Raw genomic sequence first — 19,974 nt, 5'->3', positions numbered from 1 at the left:
AAAATGACAAAAATTCATACAGAGGAAAGAAAAAAATGTAAGCTGTAAGTATTCTTCCAATGCTCAATGAGAAGAGTAACATGTTCAAAATTGCAACAGATAAGGAAAATCTTTCTGGTGGTTGGAGTAGATGAGCAGTGAAACACATTGCTTAGGCTCTGAAATCTCCACCACTGGAGATTTATGGGGACGCTTATGTAACTACCTAAACTCTCCCTGACAGGCAAGTCTGGCTTGGGTCAGTGACATCAGCCACTGATTTTTCACAGTGCCTTGAAGCCCTGTTTTTAATGACACCTAAAGACCTGCAGGAAAAAAAGACACAATAAGATTTAAATTAAAAAGCCACAATGGTTCTTCTGCACTGACTCTTCATGTTATTTCACTACATGCTAAATTAGTAACTACTGCACCAGAAGTCATTAAAACAGTTTAATCTCATGTTTCTCAACTGGAAAATTACTGGTATTCCTATATCTGTATAAACTTCTAGTCTAAGCAGACAAAGCTGTTTCAGCACTCATGCATCACTATCCTGCTGAAAAACAGCATAAATGACACAAACACAACTTGATGTCACTTAATTCCTTATTACTGGGAAGTGCCTCATTCCCATATTGTTTTAACAAAACACAGTGTCTGGTTCTTTGGTATTTGGGGCATTTAGGCTCCCCTTCCATAAGGTGCTCCAGGAAGAAGATTCAGAAAACTGGGCAAGCCAGCCAGTGAGAAATGTGACTGCTCAAGAAAGGCTGTGCACAAAAAGGAGATGCTCTGGAGGAGTCACAGATGTAAATGCTCTTCTAACATTGTCAATGTCAAATGTGCCTCTCACAAAAAAAGCAGACTTCAAACAGGACATGTATCCATGAAGTGAGATCTCCCCTCACACCCCCATCACATATGGAACAGAGCTCCCCACCAGCACTCAGGGACATACAGGGACGACATTTTGCCGTCTCTATGACCAACCAAAATTTTCTGTATTTTATACTGAATTCATAGTTCCAAAAAGATAGAGCAAGATAAGGTGCTTCAAAATATCCTGTAAGAAAGAAGCCTGGGACCTTATCTTGGTGATACCCAGCTGCCTTCTTGATGGAAGTGCAACCAGGTTTAATTTCCCTCATCAGTTACAGACTGGTGAATGTCCACACTGTGTCAGTGAAAGTACTGGTTTTATCAATGTAACAAGCTTGGTAGGGTCAGTATAATCTCATTCAACTAGATAGAAAACTCTACAGCCTAATTAAGGCATACATGCTTTCCAGACTCAGTTTATGGGAAGCTCCAAGTCACATCAGTCATCTCAAATGGCCACTGATAATGAAAACCATAAACAGTGTGAGAAATAACATGATTAGCATTACATTAGGGAAGCCAGAAAGGTTTACAGCAAAATTTAAAGCATTATTTGAACTTCCACTGCTGTTGCAAGACTGATTTTTCTGTTTCTCCAGCTCTAGCTTAATGCTAGCTAAGGAGAAGCCTGACAATATAGACAGATGTTCTTTGCAGCAGACAGGCACTGCAGACCTTATTTCAGAAATATGTGGCTTTTAAAAGTAAAGTTGCTATCCCAGTTCTGACCTGAAGAACCCCTGTTGCTCCCAACAAGTTACTCTTCTAAGATGAGACATCAGGGAAAGAAAAGCAAGCTGATTCTCCTTAAACTTCACGAATAAGAGCATTCTCTAATCACTGGGTTCTTGACTATGAGAGGAAAAAATGATATCTGTGATCTCTGCACAGCATACATCCCAGCAGAACAATGTGTTCAGGGAATGTCTGAGTACATCTCCTGAGCATGAGAGGCTGGTGATTTAGTTTGTAAATCCTTCAAACATTCACCATAGCTTTTGTTTTGTTTTGATGTCTGTGCATCAAAGCTCATTAGCAGGAATGTAATTAACTTAATGCACACCTGAAAGTTAAGCAAAGTGCCTCTAGTGGCACTTTAACATCCAACTGCAAAAAACTCACTCAGGGTCTCAGTTCCTTGGTAAAAGTGTTCTCCCAGATCCTGCAATATCCAAACAAACCCTTCTGGTACCCGGTATTCACTGATAAACTCCCTAAATCCATGGGCTAGATGTGTCAGTGTAATACAGTTTCTAAAACTGTTCAGAAACAATCTCATTTAGTTATAACAGTTTAGCTGGAGCTGAGTCACTTGGTTAACATGCAGCAAAACAGAAAACATGACCTTCCAGGGGAATTCTGTGTTACATGGATTATGTTCTTAATTTGCACTTGGTTCTGAGAGAAATCCATCCCTTCCTTACTGCGAGCCGCAAAGAAATCATTCAATGCTGATGCTGGCAAAATTTCTGGTGGTCTTGGGGACCAAAAGCTGACCCAGCTTTTATTAGAAAGCACATCTACTGACAGTGTTATCCGCAGCTCTGCGTTTGACTGAGGCCTTGGTCAGTAGTGCTGCTGCTGCTGCTACAGCTTGAAACTACAGCGCCACTGGCACTTATGCCAGGAAGCTTGCCAGCTTCTGATGGATACTGACCCCAGCAAAATGAGACTTCCCAGAAGAAACAGTGACTTGCTCATGCCCCAGAAGAAAGAGGGATTCGTTTTTGACATGATGACGTTAAGTGAAGCATCTAGCTATTTTCAGTGGACAAAGGAATGTGTGAACTTGCTACTATGTGTGAACAAACAGATCTATTTATATTTGCACTAAAAGTTTAAAATTGTCCCTCTCACATTGGTGTAAGCACTTTGGCTCACTGATATGAAAGTATAAAATGGGTGAGCAGTTAAAAAACTTCCTAAAAAGCAAAATAAATCAAAACAGACTTGTATTTGAGACATACCTTACAATGGTGTAACTTCTTCTAAGCACAGGATTCATAGTATCTAGAAGCAGAACAGCTGCAGTGTGATATGCAAGAGCAAATATGAAAATAGAAAGGTAACCTTGGTTGAAACGTATGCTAAAAATGAGACATGAGTCATCTACAAGCTTGCAAACTCTCTTGTGAAGACAATGAGCCAACATTTCTAATGAAATGAATTTATACCACTTAGCAAACATTAAATGTGCAAGATATCTGTTACAGAGGTCAGTGCTGTTTACCCATTGTGATGCAGGTGCACCTGTAGATCCAAAGACTTAAATACCCAATCTACATGCAAGAGGATGCATAAATAAGACAAAACCCCTTACTAGATCATGTCCAAATGGAAAAAGAACTCCCATCTCCCAGAGTCACCTAGCCCAAGCGGTCCCTCTCTCTGGGAATATTTCTTAATGCTTAAGAAATAAATAAGCTGATCGATCCCCATCTGTCACAACAGTTCATGGTTGCCAGGGGAACAATCTGAAAAGCAGAGCCTGACTAATGGTATCAGGTAACACAGCCCTTTTCTGCGACAGAGAAGGCCAAAGCTTGGGCTTTCATTAGGGATGAAGAAAACACCCACAAAAAAGGAAACAAGATTTTTCCCTGCTAGGTTAGGCAAACCAGCTCCACAGAGGTCTCTGCAGCTTTAATTTAACTTAGCACAATGAAATCAGAATTGACTCCATGTTTGACTCTGAGCATTAAAGCAAACATAGGTTAAAAAAAATTATATAAGTTAAGCAATCATGTCAGGTTTCCAGGCATTCTGTTAATCACTTCCTTGTCATAAGCATGTGGTGCACATACCACACCACAGCATCCACCTATTACAGTAAAGCCAGAGTAGCTCTATTGAAGTTACGATTCCTCTCTTCCTCAGATTTCACGTTGTGATGGTTGCTATGATTAGACCTACCCAACAGCAAATACAACTTTTGTACTTCATGGGAGGGAAAAGAAAGCTACTCTTTTAGATAATGGATCCATTAGACCCATGAGTAATCAAGAGTATTTTTGCTCCTGCAAGGAGCCCCCATTGGTTTGATCAAACCTGACGGAAACGTGCATGTTTCTTCACACCTCTGCTGTCCCCAGGACTTTGTACACAGGTCAGTGCGAAGTTCACTCACTAATAGCATACCAAAAGCAGCATTTTACTTAGGTTCTCCTGAGCAAACAACAGGCTTATGCCAAGTAAGGTTGACACTCACACCTAAGGACCAAAGCTAAAGGTGATCCTTTCTAAAGAAGATCAAAGGTCTACCCAGATACTTCCACACATCATCTCATTTTCAAACCTTCTGCTCCTCTGGCAATCCTTTCCTTCCTGACTGAAAGTATCTATTTTTTCAATAATGCAGCTTTGGATGTTTCACTCCTGTCTCCTTTCCCCTATTCTGTTTCAAATATGTTTACTTTTACCCTGAATGGACAGGGCCAGTTTCTAATTTAACTTTCCACTAATGGGAAAGGGGCTAAAGATTTTATTCATAACAAAATTTGCATTTATCTGTGCTACCATTTCCAGCTGCCCCACCTCCACTCCCCCTGTCCTCTTAATGCCTCCCACATTTTCACACAGGTAAAACCACACTATTAACAATAGCTCTTTCCCAAATCCCTGCCATTATTTAGAGCTGACCACACCACTGCTACTGCCAGCTGCCCAGAATTTTGGGGCTAGTCTGTCAGCTTGTAAAAAGTCCCAGACCGGTGAGGTTGTGGCAACTGGAAGGTATTGCTATATTTCAAGACTCACTAATCATTTTAAGAATCAGTCCATAGCAGAGCCAACATAAATAGTGGTTAGATATGCCAAGCATTGATCATAAATACTAATAAAAAAATCAGCAGGTCTTTTAAATTTACTGAAATTTTTGTAATGTGGGTGCAGATTTTTTCTCCCATCAAATGATCTAGAATAAAGTATCTGTATTAAGACACTTGTCAGTCACTTGTGTTGCTTGCTGAAAAATCCCCAACCTTTGCAAGTTTTCCTATTGTCTTCATTTGAGCTCATAGCCCATCCCACTTAACAGCAATTGTGCCCACATTTCATACAGTCATCAATCAGCAGGAGTCAGCAGGAGCATTTCGTCCACCTGTTTAGGCTGCGCTGCAAACTCCCTGTTTGATGAGATGGCACGGATAGTTAGAACCACTTATAGTTCAGGAGAAAACATGCTAATTAAAATAAATGCAAATTCTGCACTGGCAAAGATGTGGGAAGCAGTCCAGGAAAGATGTCACTCTTGTCATCCCTCATTAGGAGATTGCCCCTTCAAAGGACCGAGTTTCTGGAATCCCCACTAATCTGGAATCCCCGCTAATGCTGTTGCATAAATGGTTGACGGCAGGGTCACACCCTGGGTACTGCAGAAGCACTGCCTGTCACCCACTCCCTGTGGCACATCGGTTTGGAATAATAACTCTCACCTAATCAAAAGGTGTAGGTCCACACGTCCAGCCTGTAAGTGCACCCTTGAGCACCTACACTGGCACTCAGCCAAATGAATTCACCCAGAGCTGTCTAGAGTTATAAAACTGTTTACATACTTTATGAAAACATTTTATCTTGTTTTATGAGACATCATCTGCCTGTCTGTGACAATATATGTGCTTCACTCCCAGCCCATTTCTAAGTCATCTGGAGTGAAGAGCCTAAGTGGAAAGCCCTACTTTCGTTTACAATCTGTTTCTAGGAATTGAAGTTCAGAGAAAATAAGGTATTTTCTAGATTTGTCTTACTTTAACAGGCTTCTCCAGCAAGAACTCATAACACAGGGGAGTGAGATTCTAGATCAATTTTGTTAAGATCCCCAAAATCATGTCAGTGACCCTTCTCCACAGTTAGGACAAGCAATTCACAGGTCGACTGTTTCCAAATGCCATTGTCAATACAGGTGGCGATGGGTAAATTCCTCTTTTTTTTTTTTTTTTTTTTCCACCCTAGATTAGTCTAGTCATCCCAGGCTCCTGAGCAGAGCTCTCGGAGTGGTGTGGCAGCCGTCCATGTTTTTAAGCCATGCACACCCCCACTGGACGGGAACGGACTGAGTGTCCTCCCCGGGTCACTGGCACCCCAAGGGCCTGCCTGGAGAGCCGAGCAGACCACAGCCAGGCCAGCCCTCGAGGAGCTGGCTGGGCCTGGGCTCCTGGGCACAGAGGTGCCAGCGTGCTGACCCACACCCGGCCCAGGGAGGTGTCGGGCAGCCCCTCACTGCCGCCCCGCGCACCGTGGCCTCGCCTTTGTGTGAGCTCCACCGTGTTTACTCTCCCACTTCCTTGTTCCACTCCAGTGCGAGGGCCATAAACCGCCCGGCTGGCACGGCCGAGCCCTTGGTGGCAGGGGCAGGAGGAAGAGGAGGGAGGGGGATGGCGGTCATCTCCTGGCTCTGGGCTGGGAGGGCACCCCAGGTGCCGCCGTGGTGGTTGGGAGCGCAGCCTTTCCCCTAGGGCTGGTGCCACCGTCCACGGTGGGTCTCTCACGCCCGCTGGCCACCCTCATGCCGTGGTCCAGGGGCACACCAGGAAAGAACAAGACCTATTTCCCCTTCTTCTCAGACTTCAAGGGCCACAATGTGACGGCCCTGCGCATCGGCGAGTCATCTGCCCTGGCCTCCATCTTCTTGCTGTCCTTGGCGGGAAACATCTGGGGCATCTGCCTGCTGGTGAGGCGGCACCGCCGGCTCTGCGCCGCCAACTGCCTCGTCCTCAACCTCTTCTGCGCCGACCTGCTCTTCATCACCGCCATGCCCTTCATCGCCGTCGTGCGCTGGACCGAATCCTGGGTGCTGGGCGACGTCGTCTGCCACCTCCTCTTCTATGTGGTGAGCCTTAGCGGCACCGTCGTCGTCCTCTCCCTGTCGGCCGTCAGCCTGGAGCGCGTCGTCAGCATCGCCCGGCTGCGCCACGCCGCCTTCCGCCGCCGCAAGGCGCTGGCCGCCGCCCTGCTCCTCATCTGGGGCTTCGCCGCCCTCGCCACCCTCCCGCTCTGCTGCTTCTTCACCGTGGTGCAGCTGCCCGCCGCCGGCGGCCAGGTGAGGGCGAGCGCCGGGCGCGCCGCGGCAGCCGGGCCGGGCCGGGCCGGGCCGGGCCGGGGGCGTCGGGACCGAGGGCGGTGGAGGCTCGTCCGCCTCTGCCACGGCGGGAGAGCGGTCAGCGAGGAGATGGCTTGCAGGGCGGGCCGCTCTCTGCTGTGCCCGGAGGAGCGGCCGCAGCTCCCCCCGGCGGCCCCCGACCCGCTCTCCCGGCGGACCGTCCCATTCGCTGGGAAACGCGCATCGGCTGGGATTCTCTTTGCGTTCCTCAGTGCGGCTCAGAGATCCCCTTTTCAGCTCACTTCCCCTTACCGAGGGATCAGCATCCTGGGAGAATTGCCCTGCAGCCGCAGCCCCCTCTGTACAAAATGGCCATGCATAGATTTTTCTGCCTAATATTTTGAAATGCATTCAAAAGTGCGCCCAAAGTGACACTTGAATAAATTACTAAGTTTAGGGTCTGTAAGTTTCCATTTTGCCATTAGCATTTGATATGAAATTAATGGGAGTATTCCAGTTGTGGACACATCTATTTGTAATTGTATGGAGTTTTAAAACTATCAAGTAATATACGACTTGACTGCTTTGTCTAAGTAGAAAGTTTTCAGGGTCTTGGTTTAGTCTTGGTTTAGCCATTTTTTTCCATAAGCATAGAGGGAGATAAGGATAATGTTACTGAAAATAATGGTACAACATTACTTTTCTTCTTCATTTTTTGTAAATAGGACATTCAAATTTGCACCCTGGATTGGCCCAGCACTGCAGGAGAAATAGTCTGGGATACAACCTTTGCCACTGTTTTCTTTCTAATACCAGGATTAGTCATTGTCATCAGTTACTCCAAAATCTTACAGGTAGGTTTTTCCTTTAAATTTTGTTGTAAAACAAAGGGAAGTAAACAGTAACTCACTGGGCATCAGCATATTGTCACTGAATACAAATACACGTAAAGGGAGCAAGCATCATTTGCTCAGTAAATGATAAGTACGTGATATAAAATGAAGCATTTCAACCTGCACATAACGGCCTATACATCTCAATTAAGAACCTGCTTCAACAGCACATTGCCAGAGGCCAAACACATAAATACTATATTTATAGTATTAAATACACTTCTCCATTTATGTGCTGTTCATATTTAAAGACTGTCAATCTCCTAAATGCTGAAAGAGTCTAGCATTTGAAATAACTAAAAACTAGATTTTGCTTTCCTTGAGCCTAAACTCCAGTCATAAGGGAGTAAGTAATTTTCTGTAAGAAAGCAGAGAAAGGCAGGACTAGAAAAAACCCATCCATTTTTTGATCTACTGGCTTTCTGCATGTGTCTTTAGTACACAGGTCTCATTAGATTATACTTAATCCTCCACAATTTCAAATGTTGCAAACAAAACCTGTAAATTAAACCCTCTGCTTCCGCTTTCTTTTTAAGTGGATGTTGTTTAACATATATGCTGAAATATAAGCCAACACCCAGCACCACAGAGTTTTAATCTATATTCTAGCAAGCATCATATTAGCATCTAAATTCCTTTTAAACTATCTAAAAGCAGAGTGAGAAAGATCTAAAAATCTTCAAACCAAGCACTCCAAACTAGACACTGAAATACCTAGTTTTTAGGAACTGCCCAGAAGATCCTTGATTCCTTTATTGGGCAATTAAACTTCTTATAATATGTATAAGAAAATGACAGGTTTTGGAAAGGAACCTCAAAACACATGAATTATTGAGCAAGGATGAAATGCTGAGCACCAAGGGGCTGTGGATGCAGACACCAGAGCTGCTTGTAGGTGTTTCAGTGAACCTAGGACCTAGAATCTGGTCTCCACACATCCTTGCCTATTGATCAAGCCTAAACTTGTAGTAAAAGTCATCATCCTGCAGTTCCTGTACTGTCATTTAGCTCCCTATAATCTTGAGGTAAATGCATGAGGTGAACCTCTTCTAGTGAAGTAAAGCACCTGCAACCTCATATTGCTGTAGGCAAAGAGCGTAGAGTAACGCAATGGAGAATGTGAGCCCTGTGAAAGAACTGCAAAATACTGCAGGCCAGGGAATGCCACAGTTCTTGGTCAGAGGCCAGGACAGGAATGGTGTTTGTTGTGTCCTTGCAGACTCCAGATTACTGGTAAATTCAGAAAACAAAATGGCACATAGGGAGCTAGAAACAAAAACCAGTGTTTGGAGTACTGGATTGATTACAAGACAGCCCCATGCTGCCCTGCTCCTGTTTCTTTTCTAACTTGCTAACAGAGATGCTAAAATACATTACCATTTACCCTGAAATGAAGAAGTCTTGAGGCCCACAGAAGGACATAATTGAATCTTCTCTCTCTCCAGAAAGCAACCAGAACTGAGCTGGAGAATGTCTCAATCCCTGAGCCATTCCCAAGAGAAAACTCGCTCTCACTTGGTGAGAATGCTCTATTATGCCAGTGCACACATAGCAAGATTCTCAGTATTGCTGGAAGCAGTGCCAAGCATTCATGTATTCACGTTACAACATTGATGATGATGATGATGATGATGATGAAGACTGACTACAGATATAAGACCTGAATTTTTTTAACAAATATACTGCTACTACAAATGTGTACTTCATAATTTACTCTGAAACTGAGTATTATTTATACATAACACTTCCCAGAATCCTGGCAAAAATGATAGATTAGAAGCCATGATTTGTAATTTATTTGGTTTTGCATTGTTCTGCCTCTCAGGCAAGACTTTGTCAGAGGCTAGAACTAGCGAAGATGTCTGTGTTCTCGAAGTTACATGCTTATATATACCTGATTTCTGAGTTCCTGTTTGTCTAAGTGTGGTCCAGATGCCCAGGATAGGTATCTATACTGGGCAGCCCAAAAAGGGATCCACAACATACCACTGCCACCCCATTTCTCTTGAACACTTTCTTAAGATGAAGTTGCATCTTATTTACCACAGTCTTGGTGATTCTTGCATTCTTAGTCCTAGGCTGTGCAGCTCCTGCAGGAAAGACAGAAGGTATTTATATGGGACAGATAAAAATGTATCTGATGAGGACATTCTGTAGCAGTTTTGAACACTGGAGACTGAGAAGTGTACACAACCCAGTTTTCCTACTTTTATATTAGAAGAGGATATTAGTCCTTTGCATTTTGTGAAATCTTCATTCTTACGAAGACAGGTTAGGTGCTGTCCTAGAACAACTCTCAGTTCGGGCTGTTGGGAGGAGTTAGCCTAGTTTCTGGATTCCAGATGGGTACAGCAGGAGATCATCGAGCTGGAATAGTTTTTCATGCTCAGGACATCAGAATTCTCTGCTCCTTTTAAACCAGGGAAGCAGCAAGTGATACTGTCTCCTTCTCAGCCTCAGCAGCTGCTAAGAAACCCATTTTTGGTTCACAGGTTTTGATTTATACACCTACATTCTATTGAAGTATTTAGAAGATGTCTATATTCTTGATAAGTATTTATGTCTGTGACAAATTCAGAAAACTGCAAACAGAATGACAAATTCCTTTCTCTCTCTAAACGCTTTCATCCTTGCGTGTACCAGGAAGTTATGAAGTGTTGCTAGTATTGGTGTTACCCTTCCTGTAGTTTCTGCTAAAGGGAAAAGTGGCAGGAAGAGTCTTACACCTTTTTACTTTCCTACATAGACAGCTAATTGATCAAGGCTTTTGAAAGCACTCCCTTCTTTATGCATGCAGGGGAAAAAGTAGTATCTCAGTTATTTAGCATAAATCTTTGTTTGCTAGATATTTCAAGGTTTTTTTACTTGCATCAGATGTATGAATGTAACAAACTTGATTGTACCATGCCAACTTCAGTGAAGACAGGGATGTAGAGCAGGGGATTTAGAGTTTTTTGCAAGTCACTGGGTTTAATATTCTACCTAATGACAGATGATGCACACCCATTAATACTAGGTTCCCAAGCTACCCATAGTGTGGTTTATTACATCAGAGAGTACTTTTACAAGACACAGATTTATTTTTATAGTGACAAAGGGATCTGTAAGATTTCATGTTAGTTCATAGAAAGCAATTGTGATTACTGACTGAAAAGCTGAGTGACACAAAACAATGCACAATCTCATTCACATTAAAATAGTTTAGTCACTGTAAGAAATTAATGCTGCTTCTAATACCTACATTATGATATTAGCATGGCCATAAGAGAATTGGATCGCATTCCTTCTTGAGCATCAACAGGATTGTTAACTATGTTCCAGTTTGCATTAGTGAAAAAATCAATGGGTTTTTTAAGATAGAACAAATGAGGTCATAATTTGAATTTAATGGGATTTCATGAGTAATTAAGACTGTTTTATGCTGAAAAGTATTTATCACTGGTAGAGAGCCATGAAAAGAACAACCACTTTGCCTAATATTGAGATGAGTTCACAGATGAGAGAAAAAATAATTGCTAGTGAAGTGAGAATATTTGAAATGGAACCATGTACAAAAAAGTACAAATGGAATTCTGCAATGCCTTTTTTGTAGCCACTTTTCAAAAGAAAACATAATGTGCCAAGATTTACTTTTTCACTTGTAAAAATGTGTTTCAGTGAAGGTTGCTTTTTTCTCTTTTACTGCAGATTACAAAAGCATCAAGAAGAAGTTTAAATGCTGGTTTAGCCTACTCAGAACATCATCATATTCGTGTTTCCCAGCAAGACTACAAACTATTCCGAGCCCTCTTTCTGTTGATGATCTCTTTCTTCATTATGTGGAGCCCAATAATAGTAATTATTTTTTTAATTTTAGTTCAGAACTACAAAAAGGATTTAAATATTTTGCCATCAGTTTTCTTCTGGATAACCTTATTCACTTTTGCCAGCTCTGCAGTCAATCCAATTCTGTATAACGTTGCCCATTTCAGACGTAAATGTCAGGAAATTCTTCTCTGTTGTACAGGGAACCCTGAAAGGCATGGAGCAGGTACAGAAACCACTGCAAGAAGAAGTAACCGTGAACAACCACATTTGTCTTTCATTACCAGATAATTATTTAAAGTCTGAGCTGTGCCACACTTTGGATTTTGTCTACGCTATCCCAGGTCCCATAGGTCATTATGTTATAGTATTATGTGCCAGAGGACTAGGAAAAAAAGCTAAATATGTATTTTTAATTCCTGCAGGTAAAATTCTCTTGACTTCATTGCTTTGCCTCAGTAAGATTTGGACAATTTAATCCAATGGATTGAATTCTCCTCTTACGCTGAGATAAATAGAAATATGGCAGTGAACTTGGTAAATGTAAAATAGTTGAATTAAATACTTTAAACTTTCTAGCAAAAATGTTCATCCTCAGAAAGTATCTGCTTTTTTTAAATCAAATTTTTAAAGGGAACTTGATTAAACACTTCAGTAACTGACTACCTGAACATAGGTTTGAGCAGACTAACTGAAACAAAGTGATGAACATGTGTTATCATCAAGTAAATGACCAGTTTGGTTCCATCTAAAATTAAAAACATGGACTTAATGCATGTGAATTTACAATTAAAGAATAAATAAATAAATGGGTAATTGTCATGTGTAAAATAGTTCTTTTAAAAAGATGCATATTTTTTATATCTTCACTAGTCATATAATAGAGTTAATTAGTGATATATAGGGTCACTGAAATTCCTTTCTCTTTTTTAAATGATTTCCAGTATTTTCTAGAGAAAATAAAATGTCCTATTTGAAAAGAAAATACATATATCTTGGGGTTAATGATAAATACTCTTTTAGTCAGAAATTGAAACCACTAAAAAAGGCAAGATTAAATTCTTAATTATCACCATGTGTTGCCAGTTCAAAACAGTGCACTAAGATAACAGCCTACTAATGAAACCAGTGTCTACGTATATACAGATTTGCATACAATTTTCTTCCCCTGTAATCCAAGTTTATTAAAATGTTTCATTGGTTTATTGACAAGGTGAGCTACACAGCTCAGATAAATATACTGAAAATCTAAATGAAGCCATTTAAAGTATTTTCCAGAGAACACATGATCAGTGTTAACTTTACATCCATGGTGTTGTTACATGGTTTCTTTCCCAGGGTTGGATCTCCTTAAGAGCAAAATCCTGAAACACACAAAAACCACAGTTGTGTTTGTCAAACACTCTAGACAAAATTTAAATACACAAACTTACACCAAATTTAAAGCTCATACATATCTCATTTCTTTAAAATGCTCTTGAGTCCAGCAGACTGTTACTTGTGATAGTAATGTCATTACCTTCCTTTGCAGTTTATAATTTCAAGGAATTTTCAACTCTGAACCAAACAGGAATTCATCTAATCTGTTACACCTCTCCTGAGCATTTTAATACTTTTGCAAACAAGATACTGGGCAGATCAGTGATAAAAGAGTATCTTTCAGTGATAAAAGAGTCTATACTTTAACAAGCTTCCAGTTATTTGCCTAGAAATAATTAATTTAAGAATTTCTTTCAACAAAGTAAGAATCTCCTGACCCCCAAAACTCCTAATGGCAATAGTAAATTAGCAGAAGGAATATACCACTGTTTATTTCACAATTTTTCCTTCTAGCAAATGCTAAAAGCAGATGCAGCTTTCAACTCTACTGACATGATGCTGTATTGTATTTACAAGTACTGTCACTTAATATTGACACTGACATTACACAACTTAAAGTTACTTGAGCTATTTCTCTGGGAGACTAACTGTATCTTAGCTTGAGCTGTATCTGAGAAGAAACTACCATCAGAAATTCAGTGTAAGTTAGACAAAAAACTTTCATTTCCTAGGCTTCTCTTTTGCCTTGAACAGACAGTATTTTTTAAATCAAGGTAAGTTTTGTACATCTGTTAGTTGAGGGGACACACAGACACACAGACACACACGCACACGCACACACTCTCTCTCTCTTAATTAGCTTCAAGACATAGGCACAGTATGCACAATTATCAACAGATAGCAGCCTATTCTTGCAGCCTTTACTAACATTAGTCAGAATTTTACCACAGTAACAATGGGATGCAGGTCAGTGCAGACAATTGAAGTTGGTTTGTTTTGGTAGTAACTCTGTAGCTCTTAATAGCAGAGTTAAAACTAAAGTAGTAAGGTTTCCAATCCACATATAAGGAATTAAGCAAATTTTGTAAAAGTTTCTGTTATGAAGCTTCCAAGAATTTTTTTTTTTTTTTTCAGTTTAGCTCACAATCATTCCCTCATTCTGAAATGTTCTTGCTTTGCAGGAACTTTGGCTTAATGATACCGGAGAATTCAGAATCAACTAATAATTGGGTCCTGATCACATAAAGGGGAAAACACAAATTGCTAGCTTTAAGTTTAATTTATAAGTTGGTGCTGGGCTCATAAACTCTGAAATAATCCTTAATAAAAAGGTACCCAGGCTCCTATTTTTCATTTGCAAACTCACACAGTCATATCAGCCACTGCATTCAACACCTAACATCTGAGTCTAAATTAGGATAGCAAACAAAGAGCAGTGCAACTTGGTAGATTAGATATTCAATATCTATGACAAACTAGAGGCAGCATGATCAACTTTTAAATTACCTTAGATTTAGTAAAATATCCCTAAACATCTCATTATTTGGCTTTCTCATTTTCAGAAATTTTTATTATTGCTGGACTTCACTTGAAAAACAGTGAATGCAGGATTCAAACCAGAAAAGTATCATCAATTTATGTCATGAAATCGTTTCTTTTCTATCCTACCATTTATGCAATCCTACAAATCATTCACAGAAGTCACTTCCATTTGCATTTATGGTGTCTCTTATTCTTGTCTGTTGTAAATCTCAACTGACTTATGTGGTCTCCAAATTCTCATTCAAGACAAATTTTATTTTACGTTGTTGTCAGGCACATTTTCCAGGTTACTGATCAGCAACTGTAAACACCACCTACTTTAGCAGATCTTCAAGGCACCCTGTTATCAGCATACTACTTTACAACATGGCCATATATTACTCTCTGTTTATGGATCAGATGAACAGCTGACTTTGCTCATCTGTTCTGACTTTCTTTGTAAGACACAAAAGTTCCTTCAGTCAATCCCAGTTTGTTCCAGCATGTCACTGAGAAAAGCCTTTAATCTCGATTTACAGATTTCAGTGATGAAGAACATACAACAGCTCTTGGTAAACTGTTCCAAAGGTTAATGACCTTTGGAGTTAAACAAATGGCTGTTTATTTCTGCTCTGAATGTGTCCAGTTTAAAGTTCCATCCATTTAAATTTATTATTTCTGTGTTTGCAAGTCCTTTTCTATCCAATTCCTATTGCTTGGTGTGGACAAGCACAGACTTTGCTCAGGTCGGCCTTTAACCTCTTTCTAATGAGAAAAGATCAAGATTTTTGAAGCACTCACTAGAAGATACATTTTACAAATTTCAGTCATTTTCTCTGCTCTTCTTTGAAACTTCTAATTCATCCTCAGTACTTTTTCCATTTATGGTGGACACCATAGGAATTAGACCTATGCCAAGCACAACAATCTCATGTGAGTCTTGCTTTATGCATCCAACAATCTTATTAACTTTTTTGCCCACATCACTCCATTGGGAGTTCCCATTCAGCTGATTCACCAGTCAAGTCTTTCATAGACAGCATGTCTTCCAGGATGTAAGGGGTGGGGAGGGAGTAGGGACAGGTCCTACTATTTTATTTGTTCTAAATATTCTGATTTTTCTCTTTCACTCTTTACTATTCCCCATTCAGGGTGTTATTTTTATCAGTAAGCACATTATGTTTTCTTCTAGATTATTACCATTTGGCCTTTTGTAATATACTTGAGCATAAGTGAGCTAATCTGTATCCTTCCCTGTGTTGTAAGCTCAGCCTGACTCAAGATAGGGTCATGCTTCCAGTATGAGGGCTATGTCCCTCTTCCACAGCCCTTTGTGAAATGGTTGGCATGAGGACTTTTGAGAAAAGGTCTTCTGTAAGGTATCCTTTCCAAGACTTCTATTTTCCTTAAAAGCCTTTTTGAAGCATTTCTCAAATAAGTTTTTGAACAAAGGCAAAGAGATCCAATTACAGCTGCCTAATTACTTTTCACTGTAACTATGAAGTGCATCCTTACCACATTTACTCACGCTACATTGATTTAATTGTTTTACAACTTCCTCTAGTTACTGTTTCAGCTGATCTGATATGCTGCATGGAAAGCTATGCACCTCAGCTCTGCTTCAGATAAGGGAAGTAAAAGTTGGAAATAACTTACTACAAGCTCTGGTTTTCAAAAGACAATGTTACAGGCACTAAGTAAAAGACTTTATGCATTTGATATTTAATGAGCAAGAGAATCCCAGTGCTTTAGTCATTAAACCCTGAAATAAAATTCTTCAGAAAAAAAAAGTTCTCACCATTATGAGTGATAATTCTGTATTTTCTGTCCAAACAGAGGTCTATCTGCCTTTGTCTGACGATTTTCTGTGCACCTGGAGGTAATCCCTTCGGGTCCCGGGAGAATAAAATGGAGTAGCTATCAGCACAAGTGCCATCTGCATTTAGCTGGCGGCAGGAGTAATGAAGAGCATATGTATCATAGTCTGTGTCCACTACCCAGTGATCATCATCTGGAAGAAACCATGGTAAAGAGGGAAAAGTGTTAGAGACACAAGTGAAATCTAGTAAATCAGAAAGGATTGCTGCCATAACTCTGTGGAGAAAATACTAAGATGAAGATCGTTACAAATTATAACAGATTGGCTTTTCATTTATTCCTGTGTCCAGTATTTAATTCCATGTTTATTTTCAAAAACAAAATAAAGAAGAACATGCTAGGCCTGTTCCAGATGACTCAAACCCGTAAATGTTTTCCTACTTAGACTGCATTTTTAAGGAAAAAGATTATCATGCAGTTTGCATGTGTGTTAGAAGTGTATTTGCTACAAGTTCTGCCATAAACCCTCTTCTTAAACCACAGTTACAACTTCAGAGAATTCTTAACTATTTAGCTATGTAACCTGACAAAACGTGGTCACACAAACACCCTGTTCTAAAAGAAGTGGGTCCGTTTCAGTGTCTGCAGTAAAACCTGACATATCTGCACCTTCCTCTCCTGGAGCAAAAGATTCTCCCTTGCAGTACATCTGCACTGGTGAAGGCAACTCTGTTGTCTTCCCCTTCTCTCCTGTGAGGGGACACCAGACTTTTAGAAAGGTAGAGTTTGGGGTCAGCCCGCAATCTGAAGTACACATGACTCAGCAACATGTTGTGAGGAGACCTGGCAACTATTTAAGACAAATAGGCATCCAAAACATGCTTTGTAACTTTGTCTTTAAACAGAATGGAACTCCTGTCACTTCCAAATTCTACATGCTTCTCTTGGAAACAATCTAAGGAAATGTATTGAGCTACAAAGCATCCGAATTTCTACTTGGCTCAAGGAATTAATTTTGCATAGGGTGTGGCAGATGACATAAAAATATGAATATATCTATATATACATATGAACATATTTGTCTCTTAAAACAGATAAATCTCTACATTTGCAGACACAAGACCAAACAAAATAACATTTTCTAAATCCTCTTCCCTACTTGGCCAGCTCTGACATCAGGATTCAGAGAGAACAGAAGCATCTGGTAACTGAGTTCTGAACTAAAACAAGTCTTAAAATATTTCATCTGCGTTTCATTTCTTTCCAAACAGTGGCCTTCAATTATATTGTTGGGTAACAAACAAAATAAATACAAAGATATACAAAGGCCAGGTCTCCACTTGTTTAAAGAAAGCCAACCAGCTGTCCCATATAAAAGTAGTGATTACCTCCTTCACATTAAGGCTTGCAATATGATAGCTATCATGTCTTTTAAGAGTGTTTAAGAAATTCAACAGTACTTTTTCCTTCCCCAGCACGGACATACAACATAACTAGTCTTCTAAGTAGTTCTGCATCTTCTATAGTTAAGTACTCACTTCCTTTCTGCAGAAAAGAGGCGACCCCCCAGTACTTCATCTTGAACTTGGCAGGATCCTCTGTGTCAGTGAAAGAGCCAATCATGTCAGCACAGACATCCCAGTTACTGTAGCCAGAGACAAAGAAAATATCACATTCCAATCTAACAGCACAGGTTCAGTGTGACTGTGTGACTAGCACAGGGATAGCAGGTAGGATTGGAGCAGTAGCTTAGCAAAATGGAACAAGAGGAGACTGGCAAACAGCTTACTTGAAGAGTCTGACTCTGCCCTTTGCAGTAGCAGTCATTTTTCCATTCTCATCTATGGTGAACTGCGCTACCACATTGTCCTGCAGAAATAGCCCCTCAGGATCTTTTTTTGCCATGGCATACCAGGTGCCACTGTACTGCAAGGAAATAAAAAAGGCTGCAGTTAGATCTAGAACAATGGAAACATTACAATCAGACAGTACAGAACAGGGGAGGTGACAGAGGGAAGAGCATGCAGATCTTTGACACCATGCTTCAAAGGTGTACCTAAGAAACAAATCTAGCTGTTTCAAGAGAATAAAGCCACCAATACATCCTAGTGCAGTCATAATTTGTGGAAATACTGACTTTTTTTTTTTTTTTTTTTTTTTTTTTTTTTTTTTTTTTTTTTTTTTTTTGTAATCTTATCTGTATCTGCAGCTGTCCAGTATAAGGAATACAAAATTTAGTGGGAAAAGGATAACAACTGGCAGATCTTGACAAAACTGTGTATATTGTTTTCTTTGCAATGGTGTCTGAAAACATCAGAGTATTAATTTTTCATGGAAACAACCAAGTCAATACACTCCTTTTGCTTATACCCTGCAGTTTGAGACCAGTCTGCTAAAACTCAGTTTCTGCAGTATTCCTTTATCAGATGCATCAGGATTCAGCATCTGCAGAGGTGTGGACATCACACACTTCTGCTATTTCTCAGTATTACAGTCTGTGACTTCGAAATGTGAACACTGGTGCTACTGAATGCCAAATTTTGTAGCCTGGAAAGAGGAGTTATGCAAGGCATCACAGATCCAGGAGAGAAAAGATTTACCCTGGTCTTGTTGAAGTTCTCCTTGACTTTGAAGTTGCTTACTCGGCAGTCCCGCTCCGCAGTGCTGCTGCCCAGCAAGGCCAGTGACAGCAGCAGCAACCAGGGCAGAGCTCTCTCCATGTGGGCCATCCTGTCCCTGCAGCAAACAGATAATATCATCAGAAACAGGCTCTGTCACACAAGAGGGGAGGAAGGCTGCCCCGACAGGTTGCCAGGGCATCATGCAGCTTTCCCTGATGCGTGTGCAGGCAAGGCACCTGGTTGTCCCCAGCCCACAACAGCAGGGTCCCTTACAGACAGTGCTGATCCCTGGAGCCTCTTGAGACCTCAAGGGCTGATGGTGGTGGCAGTGCCCAGACAGGGAATGCTTTATGTAGTCCTGGGAATTTCGCAACCTGCTGAGCCACAGAGCCAGCATTGGAGAGGGGAGCAGGGAGGTGGGTTGATGCATGCTGCAGGCTGTGGCCCCTTCATAACAGCCTCTTGCATAACACCCATGAGCTCAGGTGGTCTTTGACCCTGATCTGCCGCCAAGCAGGCACTAGAAACAAATGCCTCTCTTTGCTTTTCGTAACCCAAAAGCAGAGCTCACACCTGGGGGAAGGGGTGTGCACATGTGTGGGGAGAACAAATGGAATGAGAGGCATCGCACCTCTGCAGGGGGAGAGTGAACTGCCTCCACCTCCTCCGTGATTTTACACACTGCAGTCCAAAATCCATCTTACCCAACATGCTTGACCCAGTTACAAGGAGCAGGCTTGTTTCCTCCACCTCCTCCCCAAAGTCCTCTCCTCTTTTACCCTGATAAACTGTGGCAAACATAATACTTGCAAGTTTCTGCTCATATTTCTGAAAGCCTGGTCATTCCAGAACCTCTTCAGGTCCTCATGACTGGTTCCCTCTTGCTTCCAAAAGGCTCTCTTGGGTGCTAAATCATTTCCTGAGCAGCTCCCAGCAATAGGAATTGGGGCCCTGCACATCCTCAGGATGGTGAAAGAACCCTTTTATGTGGTAGCAGGACTTAAGTGTGGCCTGCAAATACCCAAATGCACGTACACACCACATCTGGCCATTTTGACATTAATTTTAAATCAGATATTCCATAATTTCTATTCTGTTT

At 41.0% G+C, this 19,974-nt stretch overlaps 2 protein-coding genes across 3 annotated transcripts; one reads left to right on the top strand and one right to left on the bottom strand.

Annotated features, from left to right (window-relative positions):
* The first annotated feature begins 6,267 nt into the window (after positions 1 to 6,267).
* On the top strand, positions 6,268 to 9,455 carry FFAR4 (free fatty acid receptor 4). The gene is made up of 3 exons (XM_069019693.1): positions 6,268 to 6,898; positions 7,624 to 7,752; positions 9,237 to 9,455. Exons 1-3 carry the CDS (start codon positions 6,365 to 6,367, stop codon positions 9,453 to 9,455), a joined length of 882 nt encoding a protein of 293 aa, XP_068875794.1. The 5' UTR covers positions 6,268 to 6,364.
* Positions 9,456 to 12,753: 3,298 nt separating this feature from the next.
* On the bottom strand, positions 12,754 to 19,306 carry RBP4 (retinol binding protein 4). 2 transcript variants are annotated; one of them, XM_069019694.1, is made up of 6 exons: positions 19,112 to 19,306; positions 18,855 to 18,990; positions 18,044 to 18,180; positions 17,793 to 17,899; positions 16,235 to 16,447; positions 12,754 to 12,959 (listed from the first exon to the last, which is right to left on the bottom strand). In XM_069019694.1, exons 1-6 carry the CDS (start codon positions 19,303 to 19,305, stop codon positions 12,946 to 12,948), a joined length of 801 nt encoding a protein of 266 aa, XP_068875795.1. In that variant the 5' UTR covers position 19,306; the 3' UTR covers positions 12,754 to 12,945. The 2 variants fall into 2 exon arrangements, with proteins under 2 accessions (XP_068875795.1, XP_068875796.1); XM_069019695.1 differs by having other exon boundaries at positions 19,149 to 19,256.
* Positions 19,307 to 19,974: the final 668 nt, after the last annotated feature.

This window comes from Aphelocoma coerulescens, chromosome 6, assembly GCF_041296385.1.
Source record: "Aphelocoma coerulescens isolate FSJ_1873_10779 chromosome 6, UR_Acoe_1.0, whole genome shotgun sequence".
Classification (NCBI taxonomy): Eukaryota; Metazoa; Chordata; class Aves; order Passeriformes; family Corvidae; genus Aphelocoma; species Aphelocoma coerulescens.
Note: the sequence above shows the minus strand (reverse complement) of the source record. Positions and strands in the feature narration are given on the sequence as shown.